At 43.0% G+C, this 20,087-nt stretch overlaps 1 protein-coding gene across 6 annotated transcripts in view; it reads left to right on the top strand.

Moving 5' to 3' along the window:
* The window catches only part of BCAS1 (brain enriched myelin associated protein 1), a 95,058-nt gene that overhangs the window by 52,287 nt on the left and 22,684 nt on the right, over window positions 1–20,087 (top strand). For 4 of the 6 annotated variants that reach the window (XM_060284136.1, XM_060284135.1, XM_060284134.1 and 1 more), the window contains one exon: window positions 5,410–5,586. In XM_060284136.1, the coding sequence (XP_060140119.1) occupies window positions 5,410–5,586 (177 nt within the window). Of the gene's footprint in view, window positions 1–5,409; window positions 5,587–16,821; window positions 16,864–20,087 lie in introns of all 6 variants that reach the window. The other 2 variants (XM_060284132.1, XM_060284131.1) reach the window with 1 other exon arrangement.

The raw sequence follows: 20,087 nt of genomic DNA, 5'->3' as shown, positions 1-20,087 counted from the left end.
TGCAGATAAAAGCTCCGTAGAAAGCTCTCCCGGCGGAATCTATATTTGCATAAACAAACTAGGTTATGAAGCCACCCTTCGATTTCCATACAGGGTTATTTTGTCCTGTAGCGAGACAAGGGGGTGGATGAGAGACACTGCAATGGGAGAGGGAACGTTAAAAAGTGGTACCACTGTATGTGGGCGACAATTTGGTAACTGCTAGTGAAATCTGTCATGGATCTGGTACAAAGGAATCTAGCTGACTTCCCACGGGTGCTTCGGTGAGTAGGGGCCCTTGAAAGTTTAAGACGCTATGACTCCCCCTCCCCCGACCCCCACAGATCTGCATTTCATCACGACATTCATTTCGTACCTCCAGAATCTCTCCCCTCCCACAAGTGGACCACCCAAGTTCAGTATTCCTGGGGCTTCCCCGAATTGTTGGCTTCACATCCTGCCAACTGAGTTGACTTTTGGGGTAGGAGAGGATTCTAAAACCACTGGGACGATGGAGAAGAAACGACCCTTTCTGGGATACTGTAACACAGACTAAGGTTTTGCCTTGAGTTACATTCGGTCTATTTTTTTACGTTAAAGTAAAGTAAGGGGACAGTTCCCAGATGTTCTTAATTCTCATTTATACAGCAGTGTGGTAGATCTCATTGGCTTTTACCTTCATGCCTAGGACAGTGTTTTTCTTTTCCTCAATTGGTTGTTCTGTCATCCCAAAAGATAGGAAAACAGGGCCATTAAAATTGACCAGCCAGAGTCCATCAGTGAACCTTGTTGCATGATTGTGGGAGGTGTGATACTCATCCTCCTTGATCTCAGTGTGACCTAAGACAGAAAAAAGACGTCCAAGCAAATTCAAGGATAAAACGTTATCTTCTAGTTTTGCTCTTAAAAAAAAAAAAATACAGTGGTTACCAATTCTGGTTAACTCCTCCCTTCATTTCTTTGTATGTCCATTTTCCTTCCTATAAAAAGAATTTGCTTAGTTTCAAAGAGGAGGAAAGGCTGACATTAATCAATGAAATAAGTTTATTATTATGAATAATGAGGGGGTCAGCGTTTCTTTGCTGAATCTGAATTTTTTTTTCTTGGCTTAATCACATGCGGTTCCTCAGAATAAAACCTTTTCACACGACCTGCAAACGTTGGACATGACACATGTACACAGAGCAGGACATTGTTTTAGAATGTCTTTGCCACGCCCAGAAATGTTCCCCTCCCCACTCGGGTTTGCTCAATGCCCACCCTCTCCGCAAGGCAGCTAAAACATTAGCAGCTACCTCCCAGGGTTCATAAGCTTATGCCACACATTCATTGCTTTCTGGCTCTTGGTACAATGTTTCCATCTTACTAACACGTCCCCTCTCCCGCCCTCAAATGTGAAAATGATGAAAACTTCTTGTGGAAGAAGGTAAGGTCATCTGATATGCAATCTCCAAATCTAATACATTAGAATTTCATGGGTAGGGTTGCCAGATAAATAACAGGTACCCAGTTAAATTCAAATTTCAGATACACAGCAAATAATTTTTGAGTATAAATCTAAGTATGTCCCAGGCAATATTTGGGACATCCTTAGGCAAAAAACTTATTCTTTGTTGATCTGAAATTCAGATTTAGCAGGACATCCTATAGTCTCACTGTTATTTGCTAAATCTGGCAGCCCTACTCAGGCGATTGTCTCCAAAAAACATGGATAGAATTTTCGTAGTCTTCTCCGTAATGGAGACAAAGAGCATGAATTCAGTTGATGCTGGCAGAACACCATTTGGGGCACTTCTCTGGGAAGCGAGGAGGTGAGTAGGCAGGGAAAGGATGACTAATGGGTGTGTGTGACTCCACAGCCCTGTAAGGAGGGGGTGGGTGGACGGAAACATGACATGGCAGGGTGCTATGTGGGTAGCTCTCTGTGGTCCCTCTCGTAAAATTAATTTGTTATTTATTTAATGCCTGTTTTGAGCCAGACACTGGGTCTGATGGGTGGTAGGAGTGTAATGGTGACTAAGACATAACAGCTCTTACCTTCACAGAACTCACACTCTGGCCAGAGAAATGCATACTCAACAGTTACACAGATATATTCGTTATATTTTATTACTATACATATGATAGAGTCATGTCCTTGTCGTGTTTTTCGAAGATCTCAGGGTATCTTCCCAGGGCAAAGAGAACTGGCCATTTCCCAGCAAAACCGATCAGTATAGATGTGTTCCTCAACCTTTTTCCCGTTATCACCCCCCCACCATGAAGCTTCTTTAGATATTTTCTCCCTAATTGCCCTTCTCCCCATGGAATTTTAGTACAACAGCTACACTGTTTATCTGTTGATGTACCGTGGCCCTTAGTAGGACCATAGGCAATATAGACATCTAAAAATTGCCCATAAGGCACCGCCCCAAGAACAAGGGCAATCTCACCCCCCAGCTTTCCCCCACGTGGAGTTAAGATTGCCGTGGCTGAGAAGGCATATGCCGTAGACGGTTCCATCCCCTGATGGGCACAACAGCACATGGAGTGGGGAGACCTTGGTCTGTTGGAAGCAGTGTAGACAGAGTAGCTATTCAGAGTCTGGGTTTGGGTATCAGACTCCCTGGATTCAGATGCCAACCTTGTCGCCTTATAAGTGCAATCACAGGCAAGTTATTTAACCACCTGGGACCAAAATTTCCCTAACAATAAAATGGACATAACAATTAATTCCTTCCTCATAGGACTGTTGTTAGAACATTCAGTTGCTTAAAACAGTGCCTGGCACTGGTACCTTTTATTGTCACTATTAAATCAGAGTTAAAAGTTGGCCATCTCTGTGCCTAGTCTCCTTGGACCCGAGTCCCTCTTCAAGAGGCTGAGAGAGAAAGGAGGCTGAGGGGAACAAAAGGAAAGGGTCAAACCAGCCAAAGCAGAGGCGTGTGATGGGCTAAGCAAACTAGACCTGTCCTGTCTGGAATTCTAGAACTCCAGAACTAGCTTTTTTTGGTAACCCCCATGTGGCTTTGGCTGGGTAGGCTGAGCGCATGCGAAGGGGTGTCCAGGAGCTGGTTAGGTAACGCGGCATCTCTAAGTATAGAAAGCAAAGCAGCAGAATTTAAATCAAAGCAGTGTGGCGCAACGGAGCATCTACTCTAATGACGTGAGCAGAACGGATGGTTTACTTAAGCCAACAAGAACCCTTTCTTAGAGATAGAAGTGAGGTCAGCCTCACCCCGCCCCCAGATTCTTGGCCTAACATGGACCCCTTGAGCAAGTGGGGACTTTCCCAAGAAAGCAGAAGGGGAGTAGATGTTGGGGACCACGCGTGGCCACTCCTTTCCTTCCTGCTTCCATCACGGCTCTCTGATGCTTTCCAAGGGCGCTGAGAGCACGCTGTTCGCTGTGCCTGGTGTGCTTCTCCTCCCTCCTGCAGCTAATTTCTAGTCACCCTTCAGGTCAGGACACAGCATCCCTTTCTCTATCAAGCCTTCCTGATTGCCATGATGGATCTAATTCCCTAGTTTAGCCTTTTTTTTTTTAGCACCAAATCCTTCTCTCCACCCCACAGCACTTATCATAGTTGAAATTTTACATACATTTGTGGAAATATTTGTTTGGTGTCTCTCTCTCTCTCTATGAGGACACGTAACCCCAGCACTCAGTACCCATCGCAGGTCATAGAAGGCAGTCGATGCATTTTTTATGAGTACATGAATAAATCATAATACTTTCCTCCTGTTTTCTGGAAAAGCAAGCAAGCTAGTTGGTGGAGGGCACTTCCCCTTCAACCAGTGCTTGTTAATTTAATTACCATTTAGAGCTAAAACAGCACCAGGTGTCCGAGACCATTTGGAACATGCATAAATGCAGAACCGTCTGAGCTCAGCCATTTTGATTGCACTGTTGATACAAGGCAGAGGTTATTTTAAACCCTAGCATTATGCGGTTTTATACATTTTTAAATGGAACTGGGATTATTCCAGGATCACCTATCACAAAAGTCATTTCTATACATTGGCCCTGTAGCTCCTGATTCGAACATAGAATCTGTTCAATAAATGACTCCCTCTTAGTATCAAAGAAGTCAGCACATAAGATATTGTCTTACATCAGATAGTAAAGTTCACATTATTTGTGAACTCCCTTTGGAGGGGCAACGTGCAGTGTGGAAAGAGCACCAGATAGGAGCCGGAAGTCTGGATCTGAGACCAGACTGTGGCCCTGGTTAGTGTAGGGCAGATCGTAGACCTCAATTTCCCCATCCATGAAAATTCGGGCATTCGATTAGGTGGTCTCTAAGACTCTTTCCAACATCAAAAATACTCTGAAACGTCCTGAATTTTTCCACACCCTGTTTCTACTGCCAGATTTTTTTTTCTTTTATTCAGAAAATGTAGTCAAAGATCTGACCTCCCTGGGAATTTAAAGCGTTGTGTCACAAGTCCCTGGACCAAGGATCATTAAAATGAAGATGCTTAAGATGACGAGGTTAGGTCAGGTGAGCCCAGTGTTAAAAATTTTAATGCAATGTTCACTCACGTCGAGGTAAATGGAGACTGTAATTCTCCTAACTCTTCCTTTGTCCCATGAGTCAGGAGGAGAGCATGGAAGTAACAGCCCAGTCACTGAAGAGATCAGATGTCCCAGAAGTGGACCTCAGCCTGGCCGCTCGGAGTGGGGAGAGATGGGGGGCAGTGGCGTGGAGAGAAGGTGGGGGAGAGCAAGAGAATAGGGACTGAGTGAATAGCATTTGGAGTTTTGTATCAATGACAATCCATCCAGTCCCATCTAATTTAGATGTGGAGGCTGCATCTGAAAGTGAAGAAATGGGGCTTGTGGATGCTGTTCAAGCTCGAACCTCTTCCCTGAGTTCCTTACACAAACCCGATAGACTATAGATCTATAGATCTTTATAGACTAAACTTTGTAGACTATAGATCACTATAGTAATCTCTAAAGCAGAGCGTGAGAGGAAAACTTCAGCACTTCTCTTCTGAAGTATATTTATTGGAACCCATCTTTCGTTTCAAATTTGGATTAGTAAAACAATACATCTTTATCATGTAAACAAATATGTGTGTATTGGAGGTGCATGTTCAGACTATTTTTACTGCCATGACCATGGTCGAAAGAAGACCAGGGTCCTCAACACAACCTAACGTTCTAACAGCCAAGTGCCTCTTCCAATCACTTTGAGTCCTAATGCGTTACTTACATGAACATGTTACATGATGGTTCTATATATATTTTTTTTCTGCAAAAGGAATATATCTTGATCTTTTTCCAAGATTTTAACACAAATCCACATCCATGTAGAATATTTGGAAAATACAGAAAATTATGAAGAAGACACTTAACTTGCATAACCGCAGTCCATATTTGTAAAAAAGAGATCTTTTGCTTTTGAAATCCTGAGATCATTTTAATTTTTTTGAACTCTTACAGGGTGCCGAAAAGTCACCCACCACTTCAGCCGACCTCAAGTCAGACAAAGGCAATGTTACGCCCCAGGAGCCCCAAGGGGCTGCCAAGAATTCTACATCCACTGAAACAGCAAAGGAAGGTGCCAAGGAAAAGGGGGGCCCCACCTCTCTGCCTCTGGGCAAACTGTTCTGGAAAAGGGTAAGTCCTAGTTCAAGATTTGGAGAGTCCTTGGGGCCAGGATGACTTGAGATATGGTTTCTATTGGGCCAACGGATGTATTCAGCAATGCATGGAGTTTCTTGTTCTTCAGAATGACTCATCTTGCCATTGAGTTGAAGACTTGTAGCTCACCCCTGGGAAAAATGAAATACCTATCGCGTTAGAAGCATGTGTTTTGTGGGAAAGAAAAGGAAATGAACAAGTCGAATTTTTCATTCTTGGAATTAATCCGGTTCATGACAGAGGGTTTATGGTATTTCGTGATTTCATTTTCTTTCTAAAATGGTGGGTTACACGAAGGTTATGCCCCCACCAGCAGTATAAGGGAGCACATTATCCTACACCCTTGACAACAGCGTTTTATCAAACTTCTTAATACTCGCCAGTCTTACAGAGTGAAAAATGGTACTCAAGTGTAATTTTAAATTATGTATAGTTTGTGAATGAGGTAGGGTGCCTTTTTTTTTTTTTTTTTTTTTTTTTTGCGGTACACGGGCCTCTCACTGTTGTGGCCTCTCCTGTTGCGGAGCACAGGCTCCGGACGCGCAGGCTCAGCGGCCATGGCTCACGGGCCCAGCCGCTCAGCGGCATGTGGGATCCTCCCGGACCGGGTCACAAACCCGTGTCCCCTGCATAGGCAGGCGGACGCTCAACCACTGCGCCCCCAGGGAAGCCCAGGGTGCCTTTTTTTTTATCTGTGTTAAGAACCATTAATGTTTTTCTGTGAATTGTTTATTCATAAGTTTTGCCCATTTCCTAAAACTGGGATCGTTGGGTAGATTGTTCCTTTCATCACAGCACAGTATTTCTCTTTGTCCCCTTAACAGCTTGGGGCTGTTAGTATATTTATTTCACATCAATGCTGTTTTGCTCATAGTACATCTTTGGCCATTCTTGTATCTTCAGTCTTCCTTAGATTTAAGACTTGTGAATATATTTTTAGTTCCAGAACAAACAAACGAAACTAATAAAATGTGGGTTACTCTGGTTTCCTCCTGGCTTTCTCTGAGCTATCCCAGCCTGGAGAGATGAACCGCCTCTGGGCTCTCTGCCCCTCCTACCCCAGCCAGATGGAAGCAGCCATCAGCAGCCCCAAGGTCTCCATCTCCTTGGTTGTCAACCAATTCACCACCAGGGCAAGCCCACAAGGTGCTCTGTGAGAGGAGAATTCAAACCGCTGTCTGAATTCTTTTCCCTTGAGAATTAAGGTGCCAAGTAAGGAAATGAGGTGGGTAGGGCTGAGCAATTCTGAGAGCTATTCCCTGATCTCATTGCTGAGCAAACCTCAGCTGCCAGACAGGTGCAGAACTCTTGCCTGTTTTAAATGTGGCCAAAAGATGAGCGAGAAGTCAGGGATGGGGCAGGGGGAGGTGGTGGGAGCAGGTGTAAGATAGAGCTGGAAAAATCTAACTCAGCCGTTTCAACAAAACATCCATGCCACTTGGCACGCAATGCAAGGAAGGTGATAAATACAGATGCCGCTGTGCTGTTAGTTTATGCTCTTGTCCAGAAGCCAGCTGGATTTCTGAAATGTTCTCCTGTTTGTTTTCTGTTGTACAGAAATCTCCCTTCTAGGTTCTGCCCAGAACACAAACTCTTAATACTTAATGAAAACTTGGGATGATGTCACTTGGCATTCTGTTCGAATTCTCCTTCTTCACCACTCTTTTTTTACAAAAATATTTTATCAGCAATATAATGAAGGGGAAAATTTCCAAGAAAGTTACATCCATATATTGGTGGCAAGGGGGAGACTTAAGTGACTCATATTCAAATATTTTTACTTAAATAGCCATATATACATATATTCAAAGTGTATTAGGAAAAATAAAACTAGCACATTAAAGTCAAGATTTAACATATATTTTGGTCAAGGTGAGACTATTTAGATTTAGTTTAAAAAGGTAATGCAATTAAAAGGAAAGTGTTATGTAATTAATGGTACGGATAATAAGTAAATAACGGTAAATCGGGGTCCTCCAGGAAGCGGACACTAAGACAGAATTGATGTGCAGGAGATGTATCGGAGGAAACCGACTGTGGAGGATAAAGGGAAGGGGGCAGGAGTGGATGGCGAGAGGCTGCAGACCGCAGCGAGGGGCTGACACCTCTGTGCAGGGAGAGAGGGAAGGAGGAGAGGGTTGGAAAGACCTCAGGGTGGCTGTGGTGCTGAGCTGGGCGGGAGGTATCCCCCAGAGCAGAGCGTGCCCCGGGGGGAGTCCTGCATTGGGCAGGACCAGCCCAGCACCCTCTGTGCTCAGTCGTTTCCGGGGAGCAGCGAGGAGATCTCAGCGGTAGCAGATGCTGAAGGCGTGACAATCGAAGCCTGCCTTTCTTGCAGGGAAATCTGACCAGCACACGGCCACGGCTGCCACAGATGGTGCGTACAACGTGGCAGAACTATACTGGAGGTCAGCAAACGACTGAAGTTGGAGGAACACTGATGCAGGGTTAAAAGCTTAGAGTCAGACAGATCCCACTCTGAGTCCCAGTCCACCTCCATGAGCCTCAGTTTCCCCATTTGTGAAATGCAAGTGATAATAGTACCCATGCCATGGAAATGAGCGAGGATTAAATTTTAAAAGGCCAGTAAACGCCTCCCCGCCACCATCACCACCACCGCGGTTCACACAACAGCGTCTGATGAGTGGTCCGTCCTCCTTCCGTCATTTATGCTCAGAGGGCTGGGACACTAACATGTCCACTTCTGCATCTTTCTGTGCCATCCAGTCTGGGGAGGCTTCTAAACTTCACATGCTTTATCTGTCCTTATCTTTGGCATCTATAAGGGATGTGTTGGTTCCTCTTTGAAATTCCGGCTCTTTCCATTGAAAATAAAAGTCAGGACCACTGGGCATTCATCTATTCATTTATTTCAGTCTCACTGGTTTTTCACCATTATCTGACTTTTATTTCTTTAGTAGATCATAAAAACAGTGAGGTTAAGAGAAACTAAAAACCAAGTCTCCTGTAAATCTTGTCTTTCCTTCTTTCACCCAATCTGAAAGAATAGATTATATGGAAGTGAAAAAGGGGAGAGTCACTCATTCAGCAGTGGTTTTAATCACTTCCTTTGTGCTAATTTTTTTGGGGGGTGTGTGTGTGCTACGTTTTAGGCATTGAAAAAATATCAGTGAGCAGATTGCTGTCCTCTGGTAGCTTACATTCTCATGAAGGAACTTATCTCTAGTAGGAAACAAAATGAAAGTCTTTGTTTTCTTTTCTTTAAATTAGAATAAGCTTTGGCTATAAAACCATTCTTGTAAAAATTTTGAAAAACAAACAAAGGGAAACACCAGAAAATGCTGATATTTCCACTAACTAACCCTAAGCTCGCTTTCTTCTCTTTTAATTGAAAAGCTTTTAAACAAACACATTTTGAAGTTTGCAATTATGAACATCAGAAATGAATTTTTCCCCTAACAGGCTGTCAGTATGAAACTATGCATTATTTTGATTTATAGTCTTGATTGCTAAAGTAGTTCTTACTATAAACAAAAATAACCTTTGAGAAAATTAGTTTCAAATTACGTTGTGCTTGCCAGAAAATGTTTAAATCCAGTTATATGGCCTAACTGCGCCCTTGATTGTTCAGGGTTAACTGGAATACCATTTGCTCTGTGACCTCACAAAAGTTATTTACTCTGTTTGGGTTTCTTTTTCCTCCTCTGTTGAGTAAAACGATTGGAGTAGATTATCTTAAAAAATCTTGGGGACGGCGAGTTTGCGTAACAGTCAGAATCAGGAAGGTGGGACTATGTAACCTTGGGCAAATTACTTGATCACTCAGAGCCTTTATTTTCTCATCTGTAAAATAGGCACTGTGTTTATCTCACAGTGTTGTTATGAGAATCCAATCATTTACATGGAGAGCATCTGAGACATACTAAGGGCTCAGTGAACGGTGTTACCCTCATTTCTTCAAGTATGACATTGCTGGTTATGATCTGAAAAGCCACGTGGGGCTTCAAGTGCCAATAGCACCCGAGGTACAAAACAAGTCTAAGACATATTTACTACCATCAAAACCTTGAAATCCATTTGGAGGAATAGGATATACACGCATGCATGCACGCGTGCGTGTGTATGTGTATGTGCCTGCACACAATTAGTAAATGATACATTTGGAGCACCTTCAAAACAGCCTTTTTCCTGATTTCCTTTGGGAGAGACAAATGATGAAGTAGAGAAATAATGTGAGTTCTGAAGCCAAAGAGACACATGGTCAAATCTCGGCTCTGAGGGTTACTGGCTGTCTGAATGTGAGCAGAGACCTAAACCCTCCAAGCCTTACTTTCCTCAGCTCTGAAAGTAGGAGGTGGTACCTACCTTTCATGATGTGGGGGAGAACTGAGTTGGAAAATGAATGCAAAGTGAGTGGCATTCAGTGAGTGAATTACAAAACAGTCAAGTGTGGAATCCAGTGTTAATCCGTGGAATACAGCTTAAAAACGCTGCGGCTGTTCAGACAAGGGAGCAGTCAGTGTAGGTCAAAACAGACTAAGAGAACTTAAAAATTCCTTTGACTCATCTGGGTTATTTGTTTCAAATACAGAATCTTGTGTGTGATCCCAGAATCCATGGGGATCCTGGTTTAGAAAGCCCGGCACAGGGCTGGACAATTATGGAAGCATTTGAAAGATGGGATGAAGTATCCAGCCTTGATAGAAAAAGTCTTAGGTCCACCGTGAAATCAGTGAACTCAGAACAGCCGTCACGTGATCCAAATGGTGCTTCTGGAAGACTTGGTAGCAACAGGGTGTCTTCTGGCTTAAGTGCTACCATGTGACAGCATTTTAAAGAAACATTCCTTTAAGAATTGAAATGTGCTGTTTAAAGGAGAGGAGCTCGTTAATCACATTTATATGATAAGTACATATGCTATTTAGATCCTTATTCTTGGCAATATAAATGTCCAGACAAGATCCTTTAGATTTCAAACTGGATTTTTGTTGTTGCTGTTAATGAGATTGGACAATTTTTAGACTCGCCAGATAACAGCCAGATGTCCAGTTTATTGAAAAAGATTGAAGTGTTCCTGGTTTTGAGATTCGAATGAGAATCCCATGCTCTGTGTGTTTCCTGACCAGCCCCACACCTTATCATGCTCCTCTGGCTGAAGGACTTGAGAACCTAATAAATGCCTCTGGTCTGCAGAAATCGACCTTGCACTTTACAATCATTCTCTCTCATTCGCTTTGAAGTGAGTTGCTGTGCCGTCCGATTTTCCTTCCTGTCTCTGAAATTCCTTTCCCAAACATATTCCCAGTGTGGAAGAGTTAGTCTTCTCTCCTTCTCCTTAGAGATCACCCATCACGGCGTACTCGCTGGCAGTGGAAATGATGAATTGGAATCTGGTTCTGCTGGGTCCTCAGCTCACAGGCTTTCTGCTGTGTGGAAAAGATGGGGAGAAAAGGAAGAAGTTGTCCGATGTCTTTGTCTGTAGTTGTGTCTTGAACGTGGAAACCATCCTGGTTACAGATACACATTAAATGTGAGATCCAGGATGTCAGCTTTGAAGGAGAATTAGAGACACACCTCCAACGTCAAAGGGAGGTATTGTTTTAGAATAAGAGCAAAATGTAATAGGTATTGGAGCAGAGGCCTAGAAATTAGGGGAGATCTGCTTCCATTTTGAAGACTGACGTGGAATACTAACGTAAAAACTTAACCTGCTGCCTAACGCAGAGCCCAATAATGTGGGTTGTTATCATTGTTATTATCTTTGATAGTATTACTGCTTTTCTTCAGTTCTGTAGTGTCGCATCTAAGGCATGTTCACAAGATGGGTAGATGCAAGCCAACAAAGGATATTTATTAGAGGATCAAAACCACATGCAAGAAGCTGTCTTTGGGATGGCCTCTGGAATCTGGCCTCAGGGCTGTTTATTCAGAGTTTTTATTTGTAACTTGGTCAATAAACTGTGAAGGGCATTTGTCAAGTTTACAGGCTGGGAGGGCTCATTAATGCAATCCAAAATATAAACAATATAACAAAATATAAACAATAAGGATCTCAAAATACTGGCACAATGGGCTGAAGTTAGGATGTCCTGGGATTTTTGTTGTACGAAGGTCAATGTGCCACTTATCCTGTAGGGAGCAGATCATCACGATTTTAACTGAGACCCACACCATCCTGTACCCCATTCCAATGCTGGAACCCAGTATAACCTAAGAGCAACGTTAAAAATGTCTGCTCCTAAGGGATTCAGGAGCAAACGTATATCTGAGATAGATATAAGGACATTTTGAAAGCAACATGGAATTAGTCAAGAAAAGTTTTTTTTAATATATTTTATTGAAGTATAGTTGATTTCCAATGTTGTGTTAATTTCTGCTGTACAGCAAAGTGATTCAGTTATACATATATACACATTCTTTATCATATTCTTTTCCATTATGGTTTATCACAGGATATTAAATATATTTCCCTGTGCTATACAGTAGGACTTTGTTGTTTATCCATTCTCTATATAATAGTTTGCATCTGCTAATTCCAAATTCCCAATCCATCCCTCCCCCACTCCCTTTCCCCCTTGGCAACCACAAGTCTGTTCTCTATGTCTGTGAGTCTATCTGTTTTGTTGATAAGTTCATTTCTGTCATATTTTAGACTCCACAGAAGAGTGATGTATGGTATTTGTCTTTCTCTTTCTGACTTACTTCATTTAGTATGATCATTTCAGGGTCCATCCATGTTGCTGCAAATGGCATTATTTCATTCTTTTTTATGGCTGAGTAGTATTCCGTTGCATACATATATGTACCACATCTTCTTTATCCATTCATCTGTCGATGGGCATTTAGGCTGTTTCCATATCTTGGCTATTGTGAATAGTGCTGCTATGAACATAGCGGTGCAGGTATCTTTTTGAATTGTAGCTTTGTCCACATATATGCCCAGGAGTAGGATTGCTGGATCGTATGGCAACTCTATTTTTAGTTCTGTGAGGAACCTCCATACTGTTTTCCATAGTGGCTGCACCAATTTACATTCCCATCAACAATGTAGGAGGGTTCCCTAAGAAAAGTCTTAAATAGGTCACGTAGGCCTAATTTATGCCACTTTTCCTCAGCATTCACAAAAATCGTTTCCACTAATTGAACACATCCTATGTGCGGGCACTGTGCTAAGTGCTTTACACATATGAGATTAACGTCAGCAGTTTTCATCGCCTGAAGCACGTCAATCCACACCCCTCCTCATCCCATTCACACAGTTCTAGGAATCTAAGGAATGTGATCACCAATCAGTCCAGGCCCCCATATGTCTCTACTGGGTGATCACTCCCAAACCACACCACTGTCACCAGAGCCACCAAGGAGAAGGTCCACACCAACTTATCCGACACCTCACTGATGTCCTCACGAGCCTGCCATAGTTCCCCTGCCACTTGCAAAGCAGTAGGAGAAAACTCTCTTTCTGTGTGGTGCTCAGCTCTGGCTCGGGACACAGAGTGACGCCATTTAACAAGACCCACCCTCGGCATCCACGCAGCCCTTTTCTCCCCAGTGGACGCCCAACTCGAGGGTAGCTGAACTGGTCTGAGTTGGTCTACCAGCCACCAGCATCCTACCCAGAACTCCTCCTGCAGGTAGCTGGCTTGCCTGGAGTCCTAACTTCCATTGGTGAATTCTCTTTCTGATGTCCTTTTCTTAAAGTCTTTATTTCTTCTCCTCCCATGCCTTCTGACTTCTAGAAAAGACTGTAGACAACTGACCCCTCATTGCAAACATGGCTTAAGTTGTCCCTCCCACCATACACACACCTTCCAGAGTCTCTAATGCCCTTGGAAAGGGAGGTCTTCACATACGTACGGGGAGGAGCTGTGTGGCCTGACCCCAGCCACCAGACGTAGGTGAGTCTCAGCTCTCCTCAGGCATGACTTTGCCGTCACAGGCTTTATTGTATCTATTCCTTAGAACAACTCTCTGATTGGTAACAGTCCAATAGCCCACTTTTGAGTAAGTGAACTGAGGCTCAGAGAGCTGTGGTTGACTGGCCCAAGGTTGCACAGCTAAAACAGTGAATTTGAACCTGACTCCATAGCCCAAGATGCTCTAGACTTGGGTTCTGAGCAGGTTTTCCTTACATGTGCCGAACACAAAAGGGAAACAAGAACCTGGCGTCTCATTATCCAATTTTGGGTCCTTCTTTTAACTGGATTTCAGCCACCCCAACATGAAGGCTATGCCCTTAGGCCAGTGTGCAAATGTACAAAAATGTGCAAAATGATTTTGAGTGGTTCTTGAAGACAGCCCTAAACATTTCATCAGTCAGGTAATGCAAAGTTATCTTCTCGCCATTCTACTCCGTTTCCTTTGGTGACCTTAATTATAAAATCTCTTCGTGATATTAATAGGCACTTTTTACTGTGCTAATAACGCTTGCTGGTCTCTCTTTTTAACAAAAACTTAAAAATAATTAGAATTTAATGAGCATTTTTGTTTTATTCATTGCAGTAGTTTTGATACATACTTTTGGTTACAGGGAGGATGTTGATATTACATTCATGATAATGATAAGATGCTTTCTTTTAAAATATATTTGTTTAAGTAAAAAGATAGTCAACTTAAAGACAAATATCACGTAAATACAGATGGTACACGGGCAGGTCAAGAATCGTGAAAATGGTATGCAAATTACTGACTTTTGAGAAATGTCCCACTGGGCTAATTCCCAAAATAAGGAGTGTTTTGCTGGGTAGTAAAACTTTGAAGTGGGAAATAGTCATTGCTTTTGAAACAGACGGTACTTATAATGCCAACTTTAAAACATCAGAAGGATCTGGATGTCTGAAGCCGTAACAAAGATGATGGAAACATCGCTGTTGAGAATAGCTCCTTCCACGCCGCACCATCGCCTACACCCAGTTCTCAGTTTCCTCTAGAAAACAGTGAGCAGTCAACAGCCAAGAACTTGCCAGACACAGGAAACCAAAGCACAAACTAGTCTCCTTACAACCAACTGGGACAGGAAAGAGGCCTTGAAAACCTAAAAGTGCCGTTCTTACATAGTGGGTGGGTTTTCTCAGCCTAACGTAGACAGTATATTGACTCTTGAAACTTTTGTGGGTCAGGTTTAAGGACGCCTGGCTTTTAAAATATCATTTAACTCTTGCCTTTTCATGGGATTAAATAGCATCCAGGTGGTCTCGGGAGAAGGGGTGTAGTTCCAAGAAAGCTACACTGCTTGCAATTCCTTCTGAATGTGCTATAATTTTCTGACAATCAGAAGCTTCCAGAAAACCCACAGTCCATTTTAGGGACATATTTTGTGCACAGGTAAGCTTCAGTATGAGAAGATAAGGAAAAATAGATGGTCCAAGCTGAAGATCTCATCTAGCGAGAGAGCAAGTCTGGTAGAGGAGAAAGAAGCCCACACAGTCACACACACACACACACACACACACACACACACACACACACACACACACAAAGTGATTCTTTTTTTAAAAAAATAAATTTATGTATTTTATTTATTTTAATTTTTGGCTGCATTGGGTCTTCGTTGCTGCGTGCAGGCTTTCTCTAGTTGGGCGAGCGGGGGCTACTCTTCGCTGCCGTGCACGGGCTTCTCATTGTGGTGGCTTCTCTTGTTGCAGAGCATGGGCTCTAGTTGCGGAGGCTTCAGTAATTGTGGCACATGGGCTCAGTAGTTGTGGCGCACGGGCTTATTTGCTCCGTGCATGTGGGATCTTCCCGGACCAGGTCTCAAACCCATGTCACCTGCATTGGCAGGCGGATTCTTTATCACTGCGCCACCAGGGAAGCCCCACACAAAGTGATTCTGATCCTTCAAGTTATCACGGCAGGGGGAAAACCTGGCTTTTGGAACCATTTTCACCACTTTTTTTTTTGCGGTACGCGGGCATCTCACTGTTGTGGCCTCTCCCGTTGCGGAGCACAGGCTCCGGACGCGCAGGCTCAGCGGCCATGGCTCACGGGCCCAGCCGCTCTGCAGCATGTGGGATCTTCCCAGATCGGGGCACGAACCCGTGTCCCCTGCATCGGCAGGCGGACTCTCAACCACTGCGCCACCAGGGAAGCCCTCATCACTTTCTAGTTGTACCATCCTGAACAAGTGACTTCACCTCTCTGTACTTCCATCTCTTGTCGTGTAAGTGAAGGTCACCATGCTGACCGCTTGGGGCTACTTTAAGTGACATGGTGTATGCAGAGCACCACATGAAGAAGATATATTTGCAAATGTCAGGTCCCTTCTTCCTCTCCCACTGCATGTTTTTAAAGCAAAAATAAAGGCAGGACTTGGAACAAAATCAACATAGATAAGAGTTCTTACCCTGGAATCCAAAAGAAAGACAAGGGTCTATGAACACCCTGAAATTATTTGCAAAATATTTTGTTCATGTTTACTTTTCTGAGAAGAGAGACCAGCTCTGTCAAGTGAGTCTCAAAGTGGTCTGTAAACACCACCACCCACCCACCTAAAAATCCTTCAGAACAACTGCAAAAAATATGCAAAGATGACCTCCCAAGTTGGAGCTTGGCAAACTGATATAATGATTGTGACATTGACCTTTGATAGGATTTGGATAACTCCTCTCCTATTTGGGGCAGGACTGTAGATGCCAGAATTACTGCAGGGATTAACAGGGTTTGAAGCTGGGTGTGTTGGACCCCAGCCCTCTGGCCCTTCATAGAAGTATTTTAACCAGATTGTACTTTGGCATGGTGACCTTGGCCTACGTTGAACGCTGATGTAAGATGGAGCTTCGGATGCTGGCCACTGCCCGACTGCCAGGGTAAGGCTGAGTACTGCTTGCTCTCTGAGGACCATGGGATGTATGTCTCTGGACACGTTACCAGAATTTTCCTGAGAAGCTCATGTATTTTGCCTAACAATGACTGTATCGTGTGACCAATCATAGATCCCTCTTTTCATCAGCTACCAGAAACTGTCAAGGCAAACGTGTTCCTTGCCCACAGCCAAGACTGTAGTTTGTGTTTTCTGTCGCATCCCTTCTCCTTACTCCATTTGTATTCTGCCTGCATCTGTATGTTTATTTTTCCTTTGTTACATTTTAAAATACATAACTTAATTTACACTGTTTACATTTGTGTAAAGCTCCTTGAGTTTCTTCTTGGAACAAGGTAGCATAAGCTATGTCCAAGAATGGCACCCGAGAGCTGTTAGCCCTGGTTTTGGTAACAGTCTGACTCTTACTTTTGTTTTTATCTTCCCTTTAGTCAGTTAAAGAGGATTCAGTTCCCACAGGTGCAGAGGAGAATGTAAGTTATGCATTAAATGACAGAATCATTCCATACTCATCTCCGGCATGATGGACCACTGGGGGTGTCAGCTCTGGGGTCCTGGGTTCTTGCATGTTCCAAGTGTTATTCATCCGCTGTAGACTCTTTCTGCCTTTCACGTAATTAGGGACCATGGGGGAACAACTTTGGATAAATATTTGTAAAGCCCATTGAACCAATGCAAATAAAATGCAAAATCAGAGCACACATTTTTAGCATTTGTTACCCTTAAGGGGCTGAAAGAGTCTACTAAACATAAGAACATCTTGCCGCTTCCTTAAGGGACAATGATGCTGCACCCTCTGCTTCATCTTACTTCGATCGCTCTTGCGCCTTTATTTCCATGGCAACCTAGATTCTCCACTAACAGTGGGTGGTACCCAGGACAGGTAGTTGCATCAGATATGATGGCAGATTGCTGCAATAGTTGCTGTGAGACTCTTGGTCTCGGGCAGGAGAGCCAACTGTGTGTGTCTACACTTGACAGACATAGGTTGAGCCTCACTCTCTTTTTGGCCTTTAATTTCCGAGAATGATGGTCAAAACTTTCAAGACGTTGCATTCATGTCTGAAGGAGATGGCTCCCTGTGAGACACCACAAAAATGTATCTTTCCAAAACATCTTCCAGGGAGATGAATACATTGGCCTTATGAGTTTCAGACCCAAAACAGCAGCTTTCTGCTCTGAAAGAAGTACAGTCTTTGGAAAATGTTCTAAGTGGGCGAAGTTCACAGCCCCTTAAGATAGAAACTGTTTGTTACCATTTCACCAAGGCAAAATATGTTTGGCTCTTCCGAGGTGTCTCTTGTTTGCTTGCCATGGATGGGACTTGTGTTTTCACCTTTATTTAATTGCTGGAACTGAGCAGAAGTTGAAAATCCAATATGTTCCAGAAAGGATGTCTGTGATGTGGAATAAAAATTAGAATGGCTATGTCATAATTCTTGTTGGGAGAAAACCCTTCGGAATCTGCTCTGTTGTTGTTGTTACTGTTGATATTTCTCTTTCCTTCTCTCCATCTCTCCCTTCTTTCTCTGCCCCCCCACCTTCTTCTTCCCCTTCTTCCCCTTCCTCTCCCTCCCCCTCCCCCTCCTGTCTCCCCCTCCTTCTTCTTCTTCTCCCCCCCCCTCCCTGTTTCTTTTTGTAGCCAAATTTAGTAGCTCACAAAGCTCAGGTCTCTGGTAATTCAAATTCTCATGAGTTTGCTGGCTATTTTCTAGCAAGCCTAGGTCTCTGTTTCAGCAGCCTACAAGAGGGACCTCTTCCCATGAACTTTAAATTTAAAAGCTGCAGGTTAAATCCAGGGCAGTTGTTAGCTTCGAAGTTCCAGGTTTTCTGAAGAGAAACTTCTTTTTGGATATTCGTGTGTAGTTGCCTATCCGAGGAACCTCGTGTCTCTTGCAGCTCGCACGTGAAAATGCAGAGTTGATCTCCAGCAGGCAAACAGAATGTGTTTTATTTTCAAATTTGAAACAGAAAAATAACATGAATTAGTTAAATGATTGATACTGAAAGATAACACAAAATCAGATAGAGATACAAATGAAAGCAAAATATTGGGATGGCCAAAAAGTACATTCAGGTTTTTCTGTAATATCTTATGGAAAAGCCCAAACGAACTTTTTGGCCAACCCAATATTTTTGTCAAGAAAATAAAGAAGCATTTAAAGATCGCTTTAAATTGCTTAGTCCTACAAATGATGTTTCTATTTCTAAGCTTTCACATTTCATCTCCTGTTAGTTGGAAAGAGCGAGGCTAAAATGTTGTGATCTTGGCCCCATCATCCCCAGGCTGTGCTGCCTCTTGGACCTCAGTTTACTCATCTCTTAAATGGCCGTAATAATATTACCTACCCCTTAGGATTCTTGTGAGAATTAAATGAGTAATGCAGGTAGTATGCGTATTTCAGTGCCGGAAACACAGGAAGAACTCAGTAATTCAGGGTTGGCAAACTACCATTAATGGGCCAAATATAGCCCATCACCTGTGTTTGTATGGCCCATGAGCTAAGAATGGTTCTTACATTTTGAATGGTTGAAGAAAAATCAAAAGAAGAATAATATTTTGTGATGCGTGAAAATTATACAAAATTCAAATTTCAGTGTTTAGGAATAAAGTTTTATTAGAACACAGACACCCTCCTTCCTTTCCACAGTCTATGGCAGCTTTCATGCTACAAGGGCAGAGCTGAGTAATTGCAAGGCCCTTTGCAGGAAGAGTTTGCCTCCCCCTGCGGGAATGTCAATGCATAGGAGTTGTAACAACAGGAAGTGAGTGCTTCCCAGTAATCAGGGATTATATTTCCTCATGAAATTACACACCTCACAGCTGACTCAGTGTCCACGTGGAGTCAAGGTATGTGTAAAACAACTAGTTTAATTTCCTTTTCCCAAGTAAGAGAGATGGTGTTAATCCAAACAATGGATAATACTCTAATCCTTTAGAACAGGACAATTAGGTGTCATTAACCATATTACAAGAGTCCTGAAACAGTCTCAACTTCTTCTGGCTGAAATGCGATTGAGTTTAGTTTTTAAAGTTTCTCTACCGAGAATTTCCAAAACTGATCTATCACCCAGTGCAAAGTAAAGAGCAGGCTGATGTCAACATTTTTCAAAATGTTTAATGAAAAGAAAAATAAGGTGCTTGAAGCCCCTGGAAGTTTTAACGCTTTTCCTAGAATGAGCCTTTGGTCCTAACAGGAAAAAAAATCTGTTTATCCTGACTACGGAAAATATTGAATTCTTTTGTTGTAACCTGAAAATGTTTTGACCACTGGTTAATTGAGGTAATGTTCTAACTAATGGTGGGGGGCTGGGGGCGGGGGTGGGAGCTTTCCTTCCCAGTGACCTATTAGATCAGGGAAACAGGTATTTCTCTTTCTTAGTGATGAACTTCTCAGTTGCAAGTGAAAGAAAACCCATCTCTACCTGGATTAAAAAGAAAGTGGAATTTATTGGCTCTCATGCTCTCCCTTGGCTCAGCCTTCTTGGCCTGGCTACGTCCTCTGCCTTCCAACATCACGTCAGCCAGTGCAGAGTAAAGGAGAAACTGGTCCAGCAGCAACCCTGCATGTCCTGGAATTTGTTCCTGTTCATTGACTTAAACGGGTTCCCATGCTCTGTTAGTCAGCATCTGCCAGGTTGTGTTGCAATAACAACCAAGCCCCAAATTCCAGTGGTTTTCAACAGCACAGATTCT

The sequence above is a fragment of the Globicephala melas genome, chromosome 15 (genome assembly GCF_963455315.2).
Source record: "Globicephala melas chromosome 15, mGloMel1.2, whole genome shotgun sequence".
Lineage (NCBI taxonomy): Eukaryota > Metazoa > Chordata > Mammalia > Artiodactyla > Delphinidae > Globicephala > Globicephala melas.
Note: the sequence above shows the minus strand (reverse complement) of the source record. Positions and strands in the feature narration are given on the sequence as shown.